The sequence below is a fragment of the Mirounga angustirostris genome, unplaced genomic scaffold (assembly GCF_029215605.1).
Source record: "Mirounga angustirostris isolate CCGP_5_RB_7025 unplaced genomic scaffold, mMirAng1.0.hap1 SCAF_4, whole genome shotgun sequence".
NCBI lineage: Eukaryota > Metazoa > Chordata > Mammalia > Carnivora > Phocidae > Mirounga > Mirounga angustirostris.
Window position 1 is genome coordinate 129,131,479 of NW_026991712.1, and position 17,574 is coordinate 129,149,052.

General features: G+C 37.9%; 2 protein-coding genes across 2 annotated transcripts in view; one reads left to right on the plus strand and one right to left on the minus strand.

The window, feature by feature from the left end:
- TNNI3K (TNNI3 interacting kinase) overlaps positions 1-17,574 on the minus strand; it is a 306,502-nt gene that overhangs the window by 56,791 nt on the left and 232,137 nt on the right. The gene's annotated exons all lie outside the window — the stretch shown is intronic.
- On the plus strand, positions 3,298-17,300 carry LRRC53 (leucine rich repeat containing 53). Its single transcript, XM_045895546.2, is given in 5 exon segments — positions 3,298-3,460; positions 5,760-6,575; positions 11,586-12,101; positions 14,775-16,925; positions 16,928-17,300. Coding segments are annotated over 5 exon segments (3,828 nt in total). The 3' UTR covers positions 17,110-17,300.

Sequence of the window (17,574 nt, forward strand, 5' to 3'; positions counted from 1 at the left end):
GAAACATAATTATAGGAGTAATATTTAATCATATTTGTAGGTTCTTCTCATAATCAAGGGGAGAGGACTATCCTTGGTACGTATACCAGGGGACAGGGAACTTGGGGTCATCCTAGAATCCTGTTTATCATGCATAAGCACTAGAAAATGGGGGAGATTCTGGAAAAAAAGAGTCTAAGAAAGGGAGCCCCAGAATCTGTGTATAAATTCTGTTTAAGTCTTTGGCTGGCCTCTGGACCACATATGCCTGGAATAGACTCTAAGCAGCTCAGGTAGGTTTGAAGAAGTGAACTGAGATTAAATCTTTTGCCTGATGCAAGGCATTTTTCTTACTATTTTCTTAGACTGGAATTATCTAACTCTTATTCTCTGCCTGTAGAAATCCTCTGCCCTCTTCAAAGCCCAATTCACAAGATATATCCTTCTTAAAGTGTTCAAGGGATTTCACAAAATAATTTTGTACCTTTCTTTAGATTTACTTCATTCTTCTTTGTGTTATAACTAGGCATTTACATGTTTATGCCACTATCTAGAAAGTGTTTTGAGAGTAAGCAATGGTTTATATACTTCTGTATACCTAGCATGTTCCATTGCACAGGATAGTTTGTTTGAGCTCAAATTTGTTATATTAAATTGCATCATGATAATGAAAAAATTATCCATGATCTACCTCTCTTTTTCATCTAAACCACAATCATCTCTTTCTTGTATTATTATAATTGCCTTGTAAGTACATTTGCTGCTTCTGTTCTTTGCCTATCAAAAGTATTCCCAAAATGGTAGCCAATCTGTAGCTAACATCATATTCAATGGTGAAAAGCTCAATGCTTTTCCTCTAAGTTCAGGAATAAGACAAGAATGCCCCCTCTTGTCACTTTTATTCAACATAGTATTGGAAGTCCTAACTAGAGTAATTAGGCAAGAAAAAGAAATAAAAAGCACCCAAATTAGAACGAAAGAAGTAAAACTATTTGCAGATGGCATGATATTATATATAGAAAACCCTTGAGACTCCATTAAAAAAACTGTTAGAACTAATAAACAAATCCAGAGAAGCTGCAGGATACAAAACCAAATATACAAAAAACTGTTACATTTCTATACACTAATAATGAACTATCAGAAAGAGAAATTAAGAAAACAATATCATTTATAATTACATCAAAAAGAATAAATTACCTAGGAATAAATTTGACTAAGGAGGTGAAAGATCTGTACATTGAAAACCATAAGATGTTGATGAAAGAAATTGAAAAAAACACACAGATAAATGGAAAGATTTTCCATGCTCATGGATTGGAAGAGTTCATATTGTTAAAATGTCCATACTATCTAAAGCAATCTACAGGTTCAATGCAATCCCTACCAAAATTCCAAAGGCATATTTCCACAAAAATAGAACAAAGAATCCTAATATTTGTATGAAACCATAAAAGACTTCAAGTAGCCAAAGCAATCTTGAAAAAGGATAAAATTGGAGGCATAGTGCTCCCTGATTCCAAACTATATTACATAACTATAGTAACCAACACAGTAGCCAAAATTACTCATTTTGTTTGTTTGTTTGTTTATAAGATTTTATTTATTTGAGAGAGAGAGAGTGAGAGAGCTCACAAGCAGGGGGAACGGCAGAGGGAGGAGAACCAGACTCCCCGCTGAGCAGGGAGACAAATGATGTAGGGCTCCAGCCCAGGACCCTGGGATCATGACCTAAGCAGAAGGCAGATGCTTCACCGACTGAGCCACCCAGGTGCCCCTAAAATAATCATTTTAAAATGTACTACAGGTTAAGTAAAGCCACTCATAAAAGCCCCAATTAGGCTCATCTGATTTGGATACAAAGCAAAACCCTTTCATTCATCTGTAAGGTGCGCAGAGCCTGCCCTCGCTATTGCGTAGTAACCAGGTTACTCTATCAGAGAGGTTTTCCTTGTTCACTATATTTAGAACCCCCAAACTAGTGCAATCCGCTCTCTTTCTTGCTTTATTTATTCCATAGCGCTTATTACCGGATGACTTAATACATATTTCCATGTTCATTTATTCATTGCCCATGAGGGCAGGGATTTATCGTTGTCACTATCCTATCCCCAGTGCCTTTAGCAGTGTTCAGCCTACAGAAGGCATTCAGCACAGACTGTTGAACGAATGACAGAATTCATGATTCTATGTTTTATTTACATTTTATTTAATTCTCAAACTATGTTATTATATAGGTAGAGCATTTTTATTATAATGTGCTTCAAGTTTTTTTCCCCCTAAATCAATCGGGGAAACAAACAAAAAATAAAATATATTGGGGAAAAATATAAATAAGTGGGCTTTTTGGAATATTATATCCAAATGATGTTAACATTTCATTGGAGGGCTGAAAAAGCATAAAAATAATGGTAAAATTTAACATTTATTAAACACTTAGAGCATTCCATTTACTTTTTACGGTATACTCTATAATGTAGGCATCTGTTACTATTTCCATTTTAAACATGAAAAGGCAAAAAAATAAGAAAAAATAAATAATTTACCTAAGATACTATGTTCAGTAAATAGCAGAGCTGAATTCAAAGCTAGGTAGAGCTTATGATCTTGGTGCTCCTCCAGACTCCCTCTCTAAGTATGGCATCTAAATCTGCAAAGAATAATTCGTTTGTACTTATGTAAGACGCAGTGCCTGAGATTAACTTCTGCAAACTAGAAAGAAACTAGACAGAGTTAAAAGATGTGAGGTTAAATATGAAATAGCTATGTAACTTTAAATGGTTTATGAACCATTCCAAACTTCAGTCTTTCAGCCTCCAATTGCGTTGCAGAATTAAAAGAATTAAATAAGATAATGTATGTGCAAAAGCTCAACAAGCTGTACGTATTTTACAGAGTAATTTAAATTTTTTAAGATTATTTATTTATTTATTTGACACAGAGAGAGACACACAGCGAGAGAGGGAACACAAGCAGGGGGAGTGGGAGAGGGAAAAGCAGGCTTCCCGCTGAGCAGGGAGCCCAATGAGATGCGGGGCTCGATCCCAGGACCCTGGGATCATGACCTGAGCCGAAGGCAGATGCTTAACGACTGAGCCACCCAGGCACCCCGAGGAATTTAATTTTTAAATAAACTATTCTAATGGGTGTGCTCTGGATGAACTCTCTAAATTTATGGTCAAATGCTTTAGAAGTTTGGTTTAAATTATATACAAATTAAGAATTCTAGCTATTTATCTGGCATCTTGTGAAAACCCAAGGTGCTCACTAAATAGAAGAAATTACCCAAATGCCTCATGACCTGAACATACTGAAATCATGGATAATAAATGCCAACATCATGATGTGCCTTGTCCTCTCCTTTCAGGTGGATGGCTCATGCTCTTTGCCATCGTGTTACGGCTGGTGGCAGCTTGTCCTGCGTCATGTGTGGTGTGCGTCAGAGATGTAACCCTCTGTCACCAGCTAACCTACATAGTAGGTAATAAAACCAATAGCTCTAAAAAGCAGTGTTCAGTGTATCTGGCAATTTCGTTGCCATGGCTTTCATCATGCTGAGGGCTCTCTGGGCTCAGCCTGATAGAGGTAAACTTTCAAAGAGCAAGTCTTTCACAGTGATGAGAGACTGTTAACATTATTTTATTTTCCTGTTCCTGGTGGTCTCAACCAAAACTATGTTAAGACCTTCAGAGGTGACTGAGATATTTTGCTATTACAAAAGAATACTACTATTTCATGCAACCACACACTTTTTTTTTAATAGAAGAAAAAAAATAAATCACTTTGATTATATTTTTGTCCATACTTTGTGCAGTTTTGAACCCTACCACTTGCTGGAAAAAATATCAATGAATCAGAAACCTGAACGGCAATTGTTCAGCATCAGTAAGATTAAGTGATGTACTAGCAAAACAGATTATTATCAAAGTGCATCTAATTTTGAAAGTCTAGTCTTTTTTTATTGGTGGTAAATGAGCTGTAGAAATGCTAACAAGATACACTGCCTGTATTCATTACATATTGCTTGCTTAAGTCAACAATTTAATAAGACACCTTATTAACAAATTTGAGGAGAATGTGATTTACATCCTGATATCCAAGAAGAGATAAACAAGCTATAAGCTCTGCCAATGGAAAATTTTCAGAAACAAGTCTGAGTTAAGATGGAGTGAAAGAAGATGATTTCATTTCTAAAATCCTATGACTCTATGAAAATTAAGAGATAGAAGTTATCATCATCCCTGACATGAGAGAGACAGTTTCAAGGCTAGTTGGTTGTACACTGTTTCCAGTTAGTATTGAAAACACTTAAACACTAAACTCCTACCCTCTCAAATACATTTCCCAAAGTCACTACATTTTTTTTCTGATCAGATATAGCTGATGTCTGTAAGAAACATTGCAGCACCTCTATATCTTCCTTCTCATTTATAGAATGCCACATTCACGAAGTTAAATTTCATAAACACAGAGTAGTAAATGGATGACTTGTGAGTGGAGCTTCTGTCTATTCCTAGACAAGAAGTAAGTGACAGAATCAATAGCCTGCTCCCTCAGAGTCGACAAATCCCTAGAGAACCGGGGATCCATAAAAATAAAACTCCCTTAACCCATAGCAAAAACAATATTGAGAGAAACAAAATGCTAAACTGGCCAGAACTAATAGAATTCAAATAATCAGTGATAAATACTAAACAGAAAAAAAAAACAACACACACACACACCATGATTTAAGCTTGTTTGTGCTGTAGAGATGGGAGCAATTCTTCCAAAAGAAGGCACTGTGAAAATCCTTTTTTTACATTTTAAAAATCTCTTTGTTTCGGCAGTGTAGTCTGGACTTCCTAAGGGGATTGTGATTTGCTCCCCTCGTGGTTGATTGTTCTAATACCACCTGTAGACCTCCCAGGGACAATGGACTCTTCCATCTTTATGACACTGTCATTTGCAGTCAAAACAATTTTAGCATGATAAAGATGTGTTACAATAACTCCTGATTATAATACATCTTTATTGAGTTAAAACGCTTTGATTTCTAATGGCAGAGCAGTGATAGCTCTGAGGTGATTATGGTGAAGGGATTTAACAGTTGGAGGCCCTGAGTACCACCTGTCATCACATGATGTAGTTCATTGGAGGGAACGGATATTAGAGAGGAGGCCAAGATGGCCCAGACTATAATGAGAACCCCACTGACAGATCCTCAGGTCATCTGGAGAGAATATAGATCCTTACCAAGTTGCCAACTTTTAGCCTGGAGATAAAAAGCAGAAACCCAACCCTCCTTCTCACTCCTCCCACCCAACTTATACCTTTAGGTTTGAGAGAAAAGATGACTGACTTCACAGCATTAATATGCACTGCTAGTGGAAAACTGGCTAGGAATCGCAGACACAGGTGTGGCTCATGGGCGAACCCGTCTCGGGCCGGCAGGGCTGCAGCGGGTCAATACATGGGATGCCCAAAAAGCCACCTTCAAAGAAAAAACATCCATGGTGATAATTCCAAACAGTGAATTAACTCTGACATCAAAAGGAACAGATGGGTTTATGTTTCTCAAATAAACATGTCATAGAAACAAAGAACATAAAAATCCATCATTCTGGTAAAGAGCCAGCTTCCCCTTCAACCGAGAAATCAGGGAATTATTTTCATTTTGTTTCTTGTTCTTACCCAGGTGGTAAGATTGCTCAGAGGGCATTGAGTATCTTTGCTCTCCACCGCACGCCCCTCCCACTTGTGTGTATCTCGCTTCTAGCCTGTGCTTTTCTTCCCCACAGCAGCCCCTGTGACCACGAGGGTTTTAATCATCACTGATGGATACCTCGCCTCTATAGAGAGCACAAATCTGTCCCTCTTGTTTAATCTTGCCTTGCTCTCCTTGAGCAGAAATGGCATCGAGGATGTTCGGGAAGATGCCCTGCACGGCCTCTCAAAGTTGCGGACATTGTTGCTGGAGCACAACCAAATATCCAGCTCTTCGCTCACTGATCGCACCTTCAGCAAGCTTCACGGTCTGCAGGTGCTGGTGCTTAGCAATAATGCTCTGCGCACCCTGCGAGGCTCCTGGTTCAGGAACACCAAGGGCCTGACCCGTCTCCAACTGGATGGGAATCAGATCACTAATCTGACAGGCAGTTCTTTTGGAGGCACGAAGCTGCACAGTCTCAGGCATCTGGATTTATCTAACAATTTTATTTCCTACATTGGGAAAGATGCCTTCCAGCCCCTGCCTCAACTGCAGGAAGTGGACCTTTCTCGAAATAGGTTGGCCCACATGCCGGATGTTTTCACTCCACTGAAGCAGCTAATCCTTCTGAGTTTAGATAAGAACCAGTGGAGCTGCTCTTGTGATCTATACCCCCTTGCCCGGTTTTTAAGAAACTATGTTAAGTCTTCTGCTCGAATGCTCAGGAATGCCAAGGACCTAAGGTGTCAGCCGTTGGCCACTGCTGTGGGCACTGCAAAGAGTGTGCTAAAGCTGTCTGAGACCAACTGTGATTCCAAGGTTTCCAACGTCACTCTGGTTCTAAAGGACAGAAGTCCCCTCCTCCCAGGGCAGGATGTGGTCCTGCTGACTGTCCTTGGCTTCGCAGGTATGCCAGGGAGAAGTGTGCCCAGCTCATCTCCATGTTACTAAAATACACTAAATGATGCCTTTCCCAGGCAGTTTGGGGAAATTTTCCAAGGCTTGGGGAAGGGAGAGGTTGTGAGTAGATGTGGGAGGATGTTGACCGACCTGGCCCAGGTTGTAAGAATTTCCTGTTGCAGAGAAGCTAACAGAGGACAGGGTCTTGGACCAGAATTCAAGAACTCTAGTCTTGGTATAATAACCACTGTAATCCTGAGTCAGTTACCTTGCCATTTAGACTTCAGTTTTCTTGTCTGTAATGCAGGAATAATATCTACATTTTATCAGTCATCCATTTGCCATGGAGTACTGGGACATTCATTAAAACACTAGAAATAGGGATTAAAAAGTGATGAGACATTGTCTCTTTCCTCAAGGTACTCACTTCTGTGTGCCCCTCTGTGGTATAGTAAGAATCAGTGGGCTTAACCAGGTGCACGAGGAGTTGATATTATGGCAATCACATGCATCCTGCTCTATAGTGGTTGGATAGCACAGTGATTAAATGTATGAGCTCTGCAATCAGATTACCCAGGTTTGAATCCTGGCTCACCTCTCACTTGCTGTGTGACCTTGGGCAAGTTATTCAACCTCTCTGTGCCTTGCTTTCCGCCTATTTGGGAATTTTGAATTCTTGAAAGATTTCTGTTTATCAACTCATTCATAAACTTGGCCCATACCTCCCCAGACTGACTAAGGAGAAGATAATTTTCAACTCTTTAATTTCTCCATGGTAGTTTAAACATTTCTTAACTATGCATCATTGTTACCTCTCACTGAATGAATGATATAAAGTGATACTTAGTGTCATTAGTCGAAGACCAAATATACATGAGATTTCTTGAGTTATCTACCTGGATGTATGTTTTCCCCCTATGTTTACAGTGCATGGTGAAATCCTTTGGGCTTGTGGGTAACCATGGTGATGAGAGGTGTGTGTGTGTGTGTGTGTGTGTGTGTGTGTTGAGGGGTGGGGTGCCCCAAAGCTAGAAAACCAGAGGCTTGCAAATGACATCCAGGACTGAACTGATGTATTTTGAGTATGTGCTATAAATAATTATTCTATAGCAGGTTTCCAGTGAAACCTGAACATCAGATTTTTAACTCCTGACAGTTACACTTTTAATCAGAATAGATAGAGAACAGCGTCAGGTCTAAACAATGGAACTACCATCAGCAGTAATCAAATTCAGTTGGAAGTGAATTTAAATCCTCTCGGAAAGATAAATTATTTTAAAAACTGTGTAACCATGTCAGTAATTATATGTGTTAAGAAATAATTTACCATAAAAGACAAAAGCAAATAGGGCAGGGAGTTTTACTTTAAATGTACTAGAGTACTAGAACTCAAGTGCTAGTTCTACGGAACAATTAATAGATATTCCAATAAAAACATACACAGATGCACATGTGAACAACATGTTGTAGGGTTCAAATAGATTTGGGTAATGCTGGATTAAACAAAGTGAAATAGGCTTCTTTATTGCAGCATTTTTCTCATTGCCTTTCAGTTTCTAATGAGCATTATGAATCCTTAAGAGGAAGATACAATTGGAGTGTTTCTCAAATTTATTTAACCATTAACTCTTTTTTCACAGAGGATTTCATTAAATTAGTGTTTTGTAGGGCATCATTTTGGAAATATTACAATAGACTAATTTTCAGCATCTTCTAGGTATTTTCTATATTTTCAGAAAAAAATTTACTAACAACTTACATTAGTGTAGAGATGGGTATAAATTCTGGAAGATTCAAAGGTTTTGTCAAAATAGTAGGAAGCTTATTATGCATGGACAAATTCTGATAAGTTATAAGTATGATTACACACATGTTAAGTTATAATGTGTGAAAGTATAATTATATATCTCTCATTAAGTGATTGTTGAGGATGCTGTTTTTAGGAAATATTTGTCTTTAAAAAAATCTGACCCTTCAATTTATTCTACTAAGATTTTACTCCTTCGGAAGTAAAAATGTAGTTAATAATCTATACCTGTAGATTGTGGGGAAAAGACTTAGAACTATAATTTGACCCCTGATTCCGTTTCCTTCTTTGGCTATAGATATATCCTCACAATCCCAGGGACTATAAATAATCATATTCAGTGAATTTAAAACTAATAAGTGGTTATTTGGCATTAAATGCTAACATCTTAAAACCTCGTATTCTGTGAATTGGTTGATGAAAAGAGAAAGATTTCATGAAGCTGTAACATTTCCAACAAGGACTTATCATTAAATTTGCTTTTTGCTGTTGTTGTTGTTTTTCCAACTCAGAAAGACTGTTAGAACACTTTTTAAAAATAGCAACAATGCCCATGGCAATGAAAATTCAACCATCTTCTTAATAGCACATTCAGCCTGCCTACAAGCTTCATTTGCTGCTTTTTGCTCTCTGCACTAATAGAAAGTGACCATACCTGAGTGGTAATGTGATGTAGACATAGTTCTAGCATCAACAGCAGGAGAATGAGTGGTTCCTCGCCATTCAGACAAAATTAGAGGAGAAACTTTACCCTATAATCAGATTATGCCTACTCTCATTTCAATGGCTGATGCATGTGTTTAAGAAAATTTAGGTCTTTCTTTCCTTTATTATTTGGCTTTGTAACTGCATCAGCCATACGAAGTATTCTCTTAATGATTTTATTTTTTGGACTCCTCTCCCTTCCAACCGCCCCCCCGCCCCCCGCAACAGCTGAGTCTTCTAGGACCTAATAGGGCAATATCAAACTGAACCAACAGCAGTAGCAATCATAACCATAAACCACAATGACGAAACACTGTGTTAAATGTCACATGTAGTATCTCATTTAATTACCAGTCGTATTAATCATCCCTGTTTGATAGGGGAGGAAAAATAAGGCTCAGAGAGGTTAGAAAACTTGCCCAAGGAAAGTGTCAGAACAAAGCTTTGAATCCTGAGTTTTCTTACTCCCTGTAAGACATATGGAGTGTTTCTAAAATTTTATTATTTTCATAAGTTTTTTAACATTTTAAAGCCAAAAGTCTTGTTTGGAATTACTAGGCAATAAAATGTCTGATCTAAGTTTTGCTACTACTTTTTTTTTTTATTGCTCTTTATTTAAAAACATAACCAGATGGACCTTGGTGTTTATATTGTCTGGTTGCTATTTAGTCTGAAAATAAACATTGGAAGTATATCATTAGCAACAGTGCTACTACTTATTAAAAATATATCTTTAATAGAGATTAAATTATTTCAAACTGTGATAACACTAAAAATATATTGTAAAAAAAATTAAAGTGGGGCTTATAAGACCTCAAGATCTGGTGAACTATGCAAAGGTTGAACTTTTTTTTTTTTTTTAACCAGAGAATGCTATTCACTTTGGTTAATCTTCATCTTTAACAGAAAAATGAAGCAATCATGGCTGATACTTTCTCTTTTCTTTCAAGTTCAAAAATATATCATCACGTTTTCATTAAAGTTGTCTGCAGTGGAGGGAATCAGGCATAGGGCAGTCAATCAAAGTCTAAAATGCTGACATCATCTCTTTCACTGTCCTCATTTCCAGAGCCAGGAAACTGAGTTCTCCAGGGGAACTGACTTGCCTAATGTCACACAGCAAATTATGGTCAGAGCTGGACTTAGAAAATGGGGCTCCTAACTTAGTTGATACTGATGCCATGTCTTCCCCATCACCATTTTGGGGATTTGTAAGATTAGACCACTCAGTGCATTTCATTATTAGAACTCATAGACAGAATCCCTTCTGTTTATTTAAGAATATTCAATAAACATTTCTGGTGTCCCTGTGCCAGAGTTGAGGGTACTGGAGATACAATGACGAACAAGACCGGAAAGTTCCATTTCCTCTCCGTGCTTAATTCTAGCAGGGCAAGACAGACAGTGAGCAAGCAAGCAAGTAAGTGAACACAATAATTTTATACTGTTATAAGGGCTAAGAAAAAAGGAAATGACTGTGACAGAGCGGGAGTTGGGGTGTAATGCAAGAGACTTTGGTTTGAACATCCAGGTGGTTGAGCACGCCACTTGTCAAGATGGGAAACAGTGAAGTAGAAATAGGTTAGACTCTGCACGTGAGTTTCAGAAACACTGCCCTCTACAATTTTACTCAGAGGACAAGCTGTATGTACATAGAACATGAAAGGACAGTTCCAGACAGTCTGAGATTAGATGTCAGTCATTATTTTGTGGGAGTTTTGCAAGATGGAAAAAACAGCAAAGGTATCAAGAAATTTAGAGGTATTGATTTAGTTTTTAAAGGATAAATTTAAAAAAAAAAATTTCAAATAAGCAGAGATAGAGAAAGCACTAAGTTGCTGTCACTAAGGGCATACACAAAAGCTTAGAAATATCTTAAGACTAATGAATTGAAGAGTTTGAAACACATGTTTTAATAATGAAAAATGAAAAATTAGGCAAAGGAGGAAGGTTATGGCCAGACTGCACTGAGTCTTCGATGCCTAGGAGTTTGGCCTTAATGATAATAGGAAATCAATGACTTTTTCTGAGGTAGGTGGTGAATCTTTAGGGATGATAAAAATACAACAATAGGAGGAGGTTATGGTATATGGGAATTTCAGGGTATGTACTAAATGTAGTCTACTTTTATTCACTATGGGATTAAGGAATAGGAAACTTGGTTTCCTATAGGCAGAAGAAGAATTTTAATGCAAGAATTATTTTATCCTGACTGAATCTCAGTCCATGAAAAAAAAAAAAACCTTTTTTTCTACCAAAGGCATTCCAGATGGTATTTTTCTTATAATTTTTAATAGCTACAAAGAGAGATCCAAATTAACAAACAGAACAATGTTGATTAAATAGCCTCTGTCTGGACTGATATTTTTCTCCATGGTGATAGACTTCCCACCCATTCTGATACCCTTTAAACCATTAACCTTGATATTTGTGGATTTCACATTTGGTGATTTATATGTTTCTTCCTTTGATGTTATCTTTTAATGGTCTCTCTATTTGTCACAGGAGCTGTTGGTCTCACTTGCCTAGGTTTAGTTGTATTTAACTGGAAACTCCAACAAGGCAAAGCAAATGAACACACATCAGAAAACCTTTGTTGCAGAACCTTCGATGAATCCCTGTGTGCTCATGAGGCAAGAAATTACCATGCTAAGGAATACTGTAACTGCCACTTAACTCAGGAAAATGAGATAAAGGTCATGTCCATTGTGGGGTCCAGAAAGGAAATGCCGCTTTCACAGGACAACAGCCATCAAACAGCACTGGCCTCTGAGTCCACAGCCCTTGATGGATCATTTAGAAACCTGAAAGGTAAAGATCATGGGGCAGACAGCACTTTCTTCTGCTTTGGTGGCAGATTGCTGCAGTCAGGATTTTCAGAGCCTCCTGGGAATATGGCGGCTTTTAATGAAGCAGGCTTACTCACAAGATATTGTCCAAAGAGAGTTAGAAAGCTAAGGAATCATGAGCCTGGGGAAGTCCAACCTCAAACTCTGCCACAGCATGTAACAAGAACAATAAGTGAGTTGCCTTGTTTTAGAAAATCCCACTCTGTTTAAATTCCTCTGAAAGACATAATCTCCTTTAATTTTCTCAACAGTAGAATGCTCTAAAAATCATTGTGTAGCACCAGTCTATCCTTCTTCTAAAGACACTAGATCTGTGTGTGTATGTGTGTGTGTGCGTGTGTGTTTGGGGTAAGGTGTAGATGAGGACTCCGCCACCCTCAGGAGCTAAGAGTAAGTATATCTTACGCCTGTTGGAAAGTGAATTTTGTGACCCAACACCTAACAAGTTTCTTTCTTTCTTTCTTTTTTTTTTTTTAAGAAAAGAAGGCTTTTAAATAGCAATATGCTGTTAAGATTTATGGGAGGCTGAGTATCGGCTTTTATTCCAACATTCTTCGAGCTCTAATGCCAATTCTGCATTTAGGAACCTTCTCAGAGCATGACATGTTAGAAGAATGGGCCTTCTAATGCTAGTGATTCATTTCAGGAATGATGTCAAGACACACACTTTGCTTGCTGAGCTGTCAGGGATGATAACTTCCCAGTCCAGGGAAAGTCAGGACTTAATTCATCGTCCCATGTTGGGAGCCAAGTGAATCTGGCCGTGACATCTACCCACTGTACTTGGGCAATGTCAATATTTAGGCAGAGGCAATGAATTAAATGTCTTCCTTTTCCTTCCTGAATAGTAAGGTGATGCTTTCATTCTCAGCAGTGAAAACTTTGACAGCTTCTCTGTAAAGAGGTTCCTGTCATTTATTTGAATTGGTTTACAATAAGCAGAGCTTTCTCTCAGAATATGAATAGTGGAGGTACTGCACCAAGAAATTCTCACCATGGGGATATGGCCCTTAAGATGGATTTGGGGACAATTGGAAAAGAATGAAACTGTATGTTATTTCATGTGTGGCATAAGGCAGGATATGAATTTATTCCATTGCATTCCCCAGACTCCAGTTCTTACTAGTTTCTGGGGACTGATGATTTGACTCAAGAGAGGAATAGTCAAGAAAAAAAAATCTGCCATAGAAACCAGATCAGACTGGCTTTATTTTAGAAAGAAATAAGCACTTACCCTTTCAATAGAGTCACACCTCAGACAGATGTTTAGCTTTGTCCAGTGCCTTAACTTCTCTGTGGGAAACTCTTATACTGAAGGGAATGTTGTCTCTTAACCATTTAAAACCCAGTCCCTTGTTTCACACAGAGAATACATTTGTTTGTCAAATCAATACATTTACTTTTAGGAAAGACTTGAAATTCTGCTACATGCCAGGCATTGTACTGGAGATGGAGAGGACAGGTATTGGAGGTAAAAACAACCAAGGCCATATCTGCTTTAGAGCAGAAGTCAGTAAGAGTCAATGTCACTCTGATTATGTTTTCAAACTTGGAAGCACAGAATCACAGTATTTCAGGAGTAGGGGAGATTTAGAGATGATCTAGTCCAATAATTCTGAGTATTTATCTTTGAGTCACAGAACTCTCTTAGAATCTGACCAAAGCTAAAATTCTTTCCCCAGAGTAATTTTATACACATATAAAATTCCTATCTAAGTCTTATCCCTTGATACCTGTTGAGTAAGTAGCTTCTCCAATGTTCCCCAGAAAGTTGAAGGCAAATCTTAAGAGTTAGATGCTAGTGTGAAGCTTAGCTCATTTCTTCCTTTCTATCTCTGAACAGAAATACTCCTTTCTTCCTCAGGATAAAACAAACAATTTCAGAAGACAAGAACACTGATAAGATGTAGTTTTAAACCTAATATGCGTTGTCGTTAGAGGATAGGATTTAGTGTCAGACAGACCTGGGTCAAGTTCTGCCCATATCATTAGTGGACATGGGATGGGGGGAAAGCATTTCACCTCTCTAAGCATCTTTCCTCATCTGTAAAAGGGATAGGACGAAAGGACTTGTCCAGTGGATCAGATCTCCTATGAATATTAAACGAGATAATGAAGGTACAGTACTTAGCCCAGTGCCTGGCTCTTAGAAGATGCTTAATTAATGGTAAATGTTACTATTATTTTTGTCATTAGTATTATTTAACAGGTATCATTAATATCATATTAACATGTACCATTCAAAATTCACAGATAGAGATTCCTACAATACAGATCAGGCCATATTCCAAAATACTCATTCATTTAACAAACATTTAATTAACCGTATATTAAGTGATGGGAAACAAAACAGGTATGGTCTCTGATGAAGTCAGTAGTATCACAGGTATTTCTTTTTCGTTGTTGAGGGTAGCTTGTGTTCGAAACCTAAACACTGCCCAACATAGTATCATGTTCTTCCTAATATTTAGTTCCAGCTGGGAAATTAATGCAGAAAAAAAATTGTGATGGCCATTTGAAAAGAGCTTAAATATTATTCATATTTAAAGCTAACTCAACCGACAACTAATGTAAAGATGTACAACTATGAATGTTTTTATTTCTAATTCTGTAACTTTCAAATCAGCATCACAACGGATTAGGATGTGGCCATAAAGAGTAGCTTTGTAAACACACTGAACTGCCCGAAGTCTTTTGTGGGTTTGGTTAAAAATTAGGAAGTATTCAAGAATTGCCATAATCAGAGGAATCATTTTTGCACCTTTCATTAGGTTTCTAAGCATCTGTTTGGTTGGGGTAATAAAACTCAGTTCAGTCCTGAATTTCTGCATTTCTTGTTCAGCAGATATCAACAGTGACACATTTAGTAGAAGATATGCAACATCCGCTTCAATGTTGGCAAGAGAAAGTTTTGAAAAGCATTTAACAAATGAATCATGGCAGCCTCCAATAGAAAAAAAAGACAATGGCTTACAACCTCATAGGCAGAGACATTTTATTACAGGCTCATCATCCAAGCCTTGTGGGCCCGAGGAACACTGTGTACAAAAGATCTTACAAAAACATAGATCAAAATATGATGATCCTTATGGACTGTTAAGACGGAGCGGGCCTAGCTATTTTCAGCCAAACAATTCTCTTATCTGTAAGTATGTGCCCTGTGATCAATTTCAAGATTATGTGGAAGAAAAGAAGTCAAATTGTCAGGAACGTTCAAAGGCCAAGAAGGAACAAATCCAAATTAACAGTGCAATAGAAAAATTCCTTATGAGTGAGGACAACATGGAGTTATCAAGGTTATCGACAAAAATCAAGAAAACATATTCCCCTAAGAGGGTTAGCTTCTGTGATCCCAATTTAGTAGAAAAAAATAGTTTGGTGATGTCATCTAAAACATCAACCCACTGGAAACAGCAGAAAAATCAAAGTAACCACCTGACCAACTTGGATCTCAAAAAATGTGGCAATCCTCAGGAGGGAAACAAAGGAAGAAAATGGCCTACTGATCCACAGATTCTGAAAAAGAAGAGAACCCATCAATCTGACCTCAAAAGGAAAATTAAAAAGCCAAATTCAAGGGTAAAAGTAAACGCACACCCTTTTAGAAAAGTCAAAGTCCATCCAGAAAAATCCTTGCCAGATCTCCCAAAGAAATGTAAACAAGCATTGTTACTGCCAAATAAATTACCTAAAGCTTCTCAGAGAGAGGCCAATATAAACCTTGTGTCCTCTGCAGATTTTCCCCAACAGCCAGAGAGTAACAACTATGTTAAACTCACTTCAGAGAGTATGCCTCTCAAACACGCTCCAAAGCAGACCCCGTATTACCAAAAAAACACTAAAAAGACTCTTCTGCTCAGTGCTAATGACTTACCTGTAGTCACCCAGAGCTCCAGGGAAGGCAACTGTCACCCTAATGGCCTCATTCCTGATAGCAGTTCATCAACACTGCGTCTGCCCACACCCATCATAGCTGAACACAGGCATTCAAGCTCTCAATTTGCAACTGAGCAAACGGTAGGTGCAACTCCCCTTGCACTGGAAGTGCCTAGGTCTTTACCAGCTATTTGGGAAAACATAGAAAGTGATGTTTTACCACCCAACATTTCCAGGGGGTCTATTGACCAAGAGGCAACAGAGCCCACTGAGCGCATGGAGCAGGACAAATCAAAGACTGTTGAGCCAAATCAGTTTTCTTTGTCCCTAGGGAATCAAACACAACTTGTAGGTGTCCACAAGACTGACACCAATAAGGAACATACTTTAAATCAAAATGAAACTTTAAAACATGTAGAGCAACACTCAAGTCATGAACAACTTGCTAATGAGGAAAAAATGTTAATGACCAAATGGAAAATACCACATCAAACTGCAGAAGGTTGTATCATGGATGAGGGAAATGATGTCGGAATAAAACTTCCTCAGTCAGAAACTGAGGATTCCTCTCTCATTTCCTCTGAGACACAAGCCACGGGCGACCTAACTTTGATGAAGACAAATTCTACCCCATACCAAAACAGAACAGAGATTCCCAAAGAAATCAGTGCTTCTCTTAGTACTCAAGCCATTTGGAATCTAACTAATAGCAGCAAAAGAGAAATTGACCGCACAAATGCATTGCCCATAGATGATGGCACCGGAACACTACAGATACAGATATTAGGGAAAGAAGAGAAAAAAATGCCGCATGAAAACAAGGCAGATTCTAGTACATTAATTGGGACTGCACAGATGACCTTAAAAGGCAGCAGAAAAGAAATGCAGCAAATTTGGGAAAATGGAGAAAGTGAAAAACATATGTTGTATGATTCAAGCTCTGCTGAGGCTACTATTACAGCTAAGGATTTGAGTATCACGTGTTCCCCTGAAGCTGAAAATAGACCTTCTCGTAGAGAAATAGATCTTCGAGTTAACTGTAATATGCAAGATTTAGGCGAAGTTCAAAATACTCAACCAGATAAAGATAACAGTGCACATAAAGAAGGTGCAGGGACAGTGGGACACAGCAAGTGCTTTCCTCCTTACCGGAATTAAAAGACATTAGTTTTGAGGCAAAAAATAAGGTGCCTCTAATTCCTAGAAGAATAAATGAAGCTGAGAACTCTGCTCCAAAACCTACACTGTACCCACCATCTGCCGATTACGCTGATCCGTTACCCTTACAGGCAGCACTCAACTAATAATCATTTTCTATTTTAGCTTTCTTCAAAAGGACACACAAACACCTCCTAGTCTTCGCAGGCATTCCAAATGCATTATTTTGGAGGAAAATTCCTCAGTAGCTCTCTGTTATCAGTGAAATAAAAGTACATGACTGAATATAATGCAAAAATCAAAGATGGAGCCACAAGATTAGGTTTGACACAATTAACTGAGTTTGCTTCTCTAAGGAATGGAAAAATGGGAAAGAAAAGTTTTGCCTAGTTCTGGAAAAGAAAGCAAACATTAAAAAAAAAAAAAGCCTTAAGCAAATGAAAGATTAAATAAGAAAAAAAGTACTTGAATAGATTTACCCTTGATGTTTATTTTATGGAAATTACTATACACATCTCAATTAGTGGTATTACAATATTGCTTTCTACAAAGATGATTATATATTCATATTTGTGCCTGATCTGTTTTCTTAATTATGGTATGAAAATAAA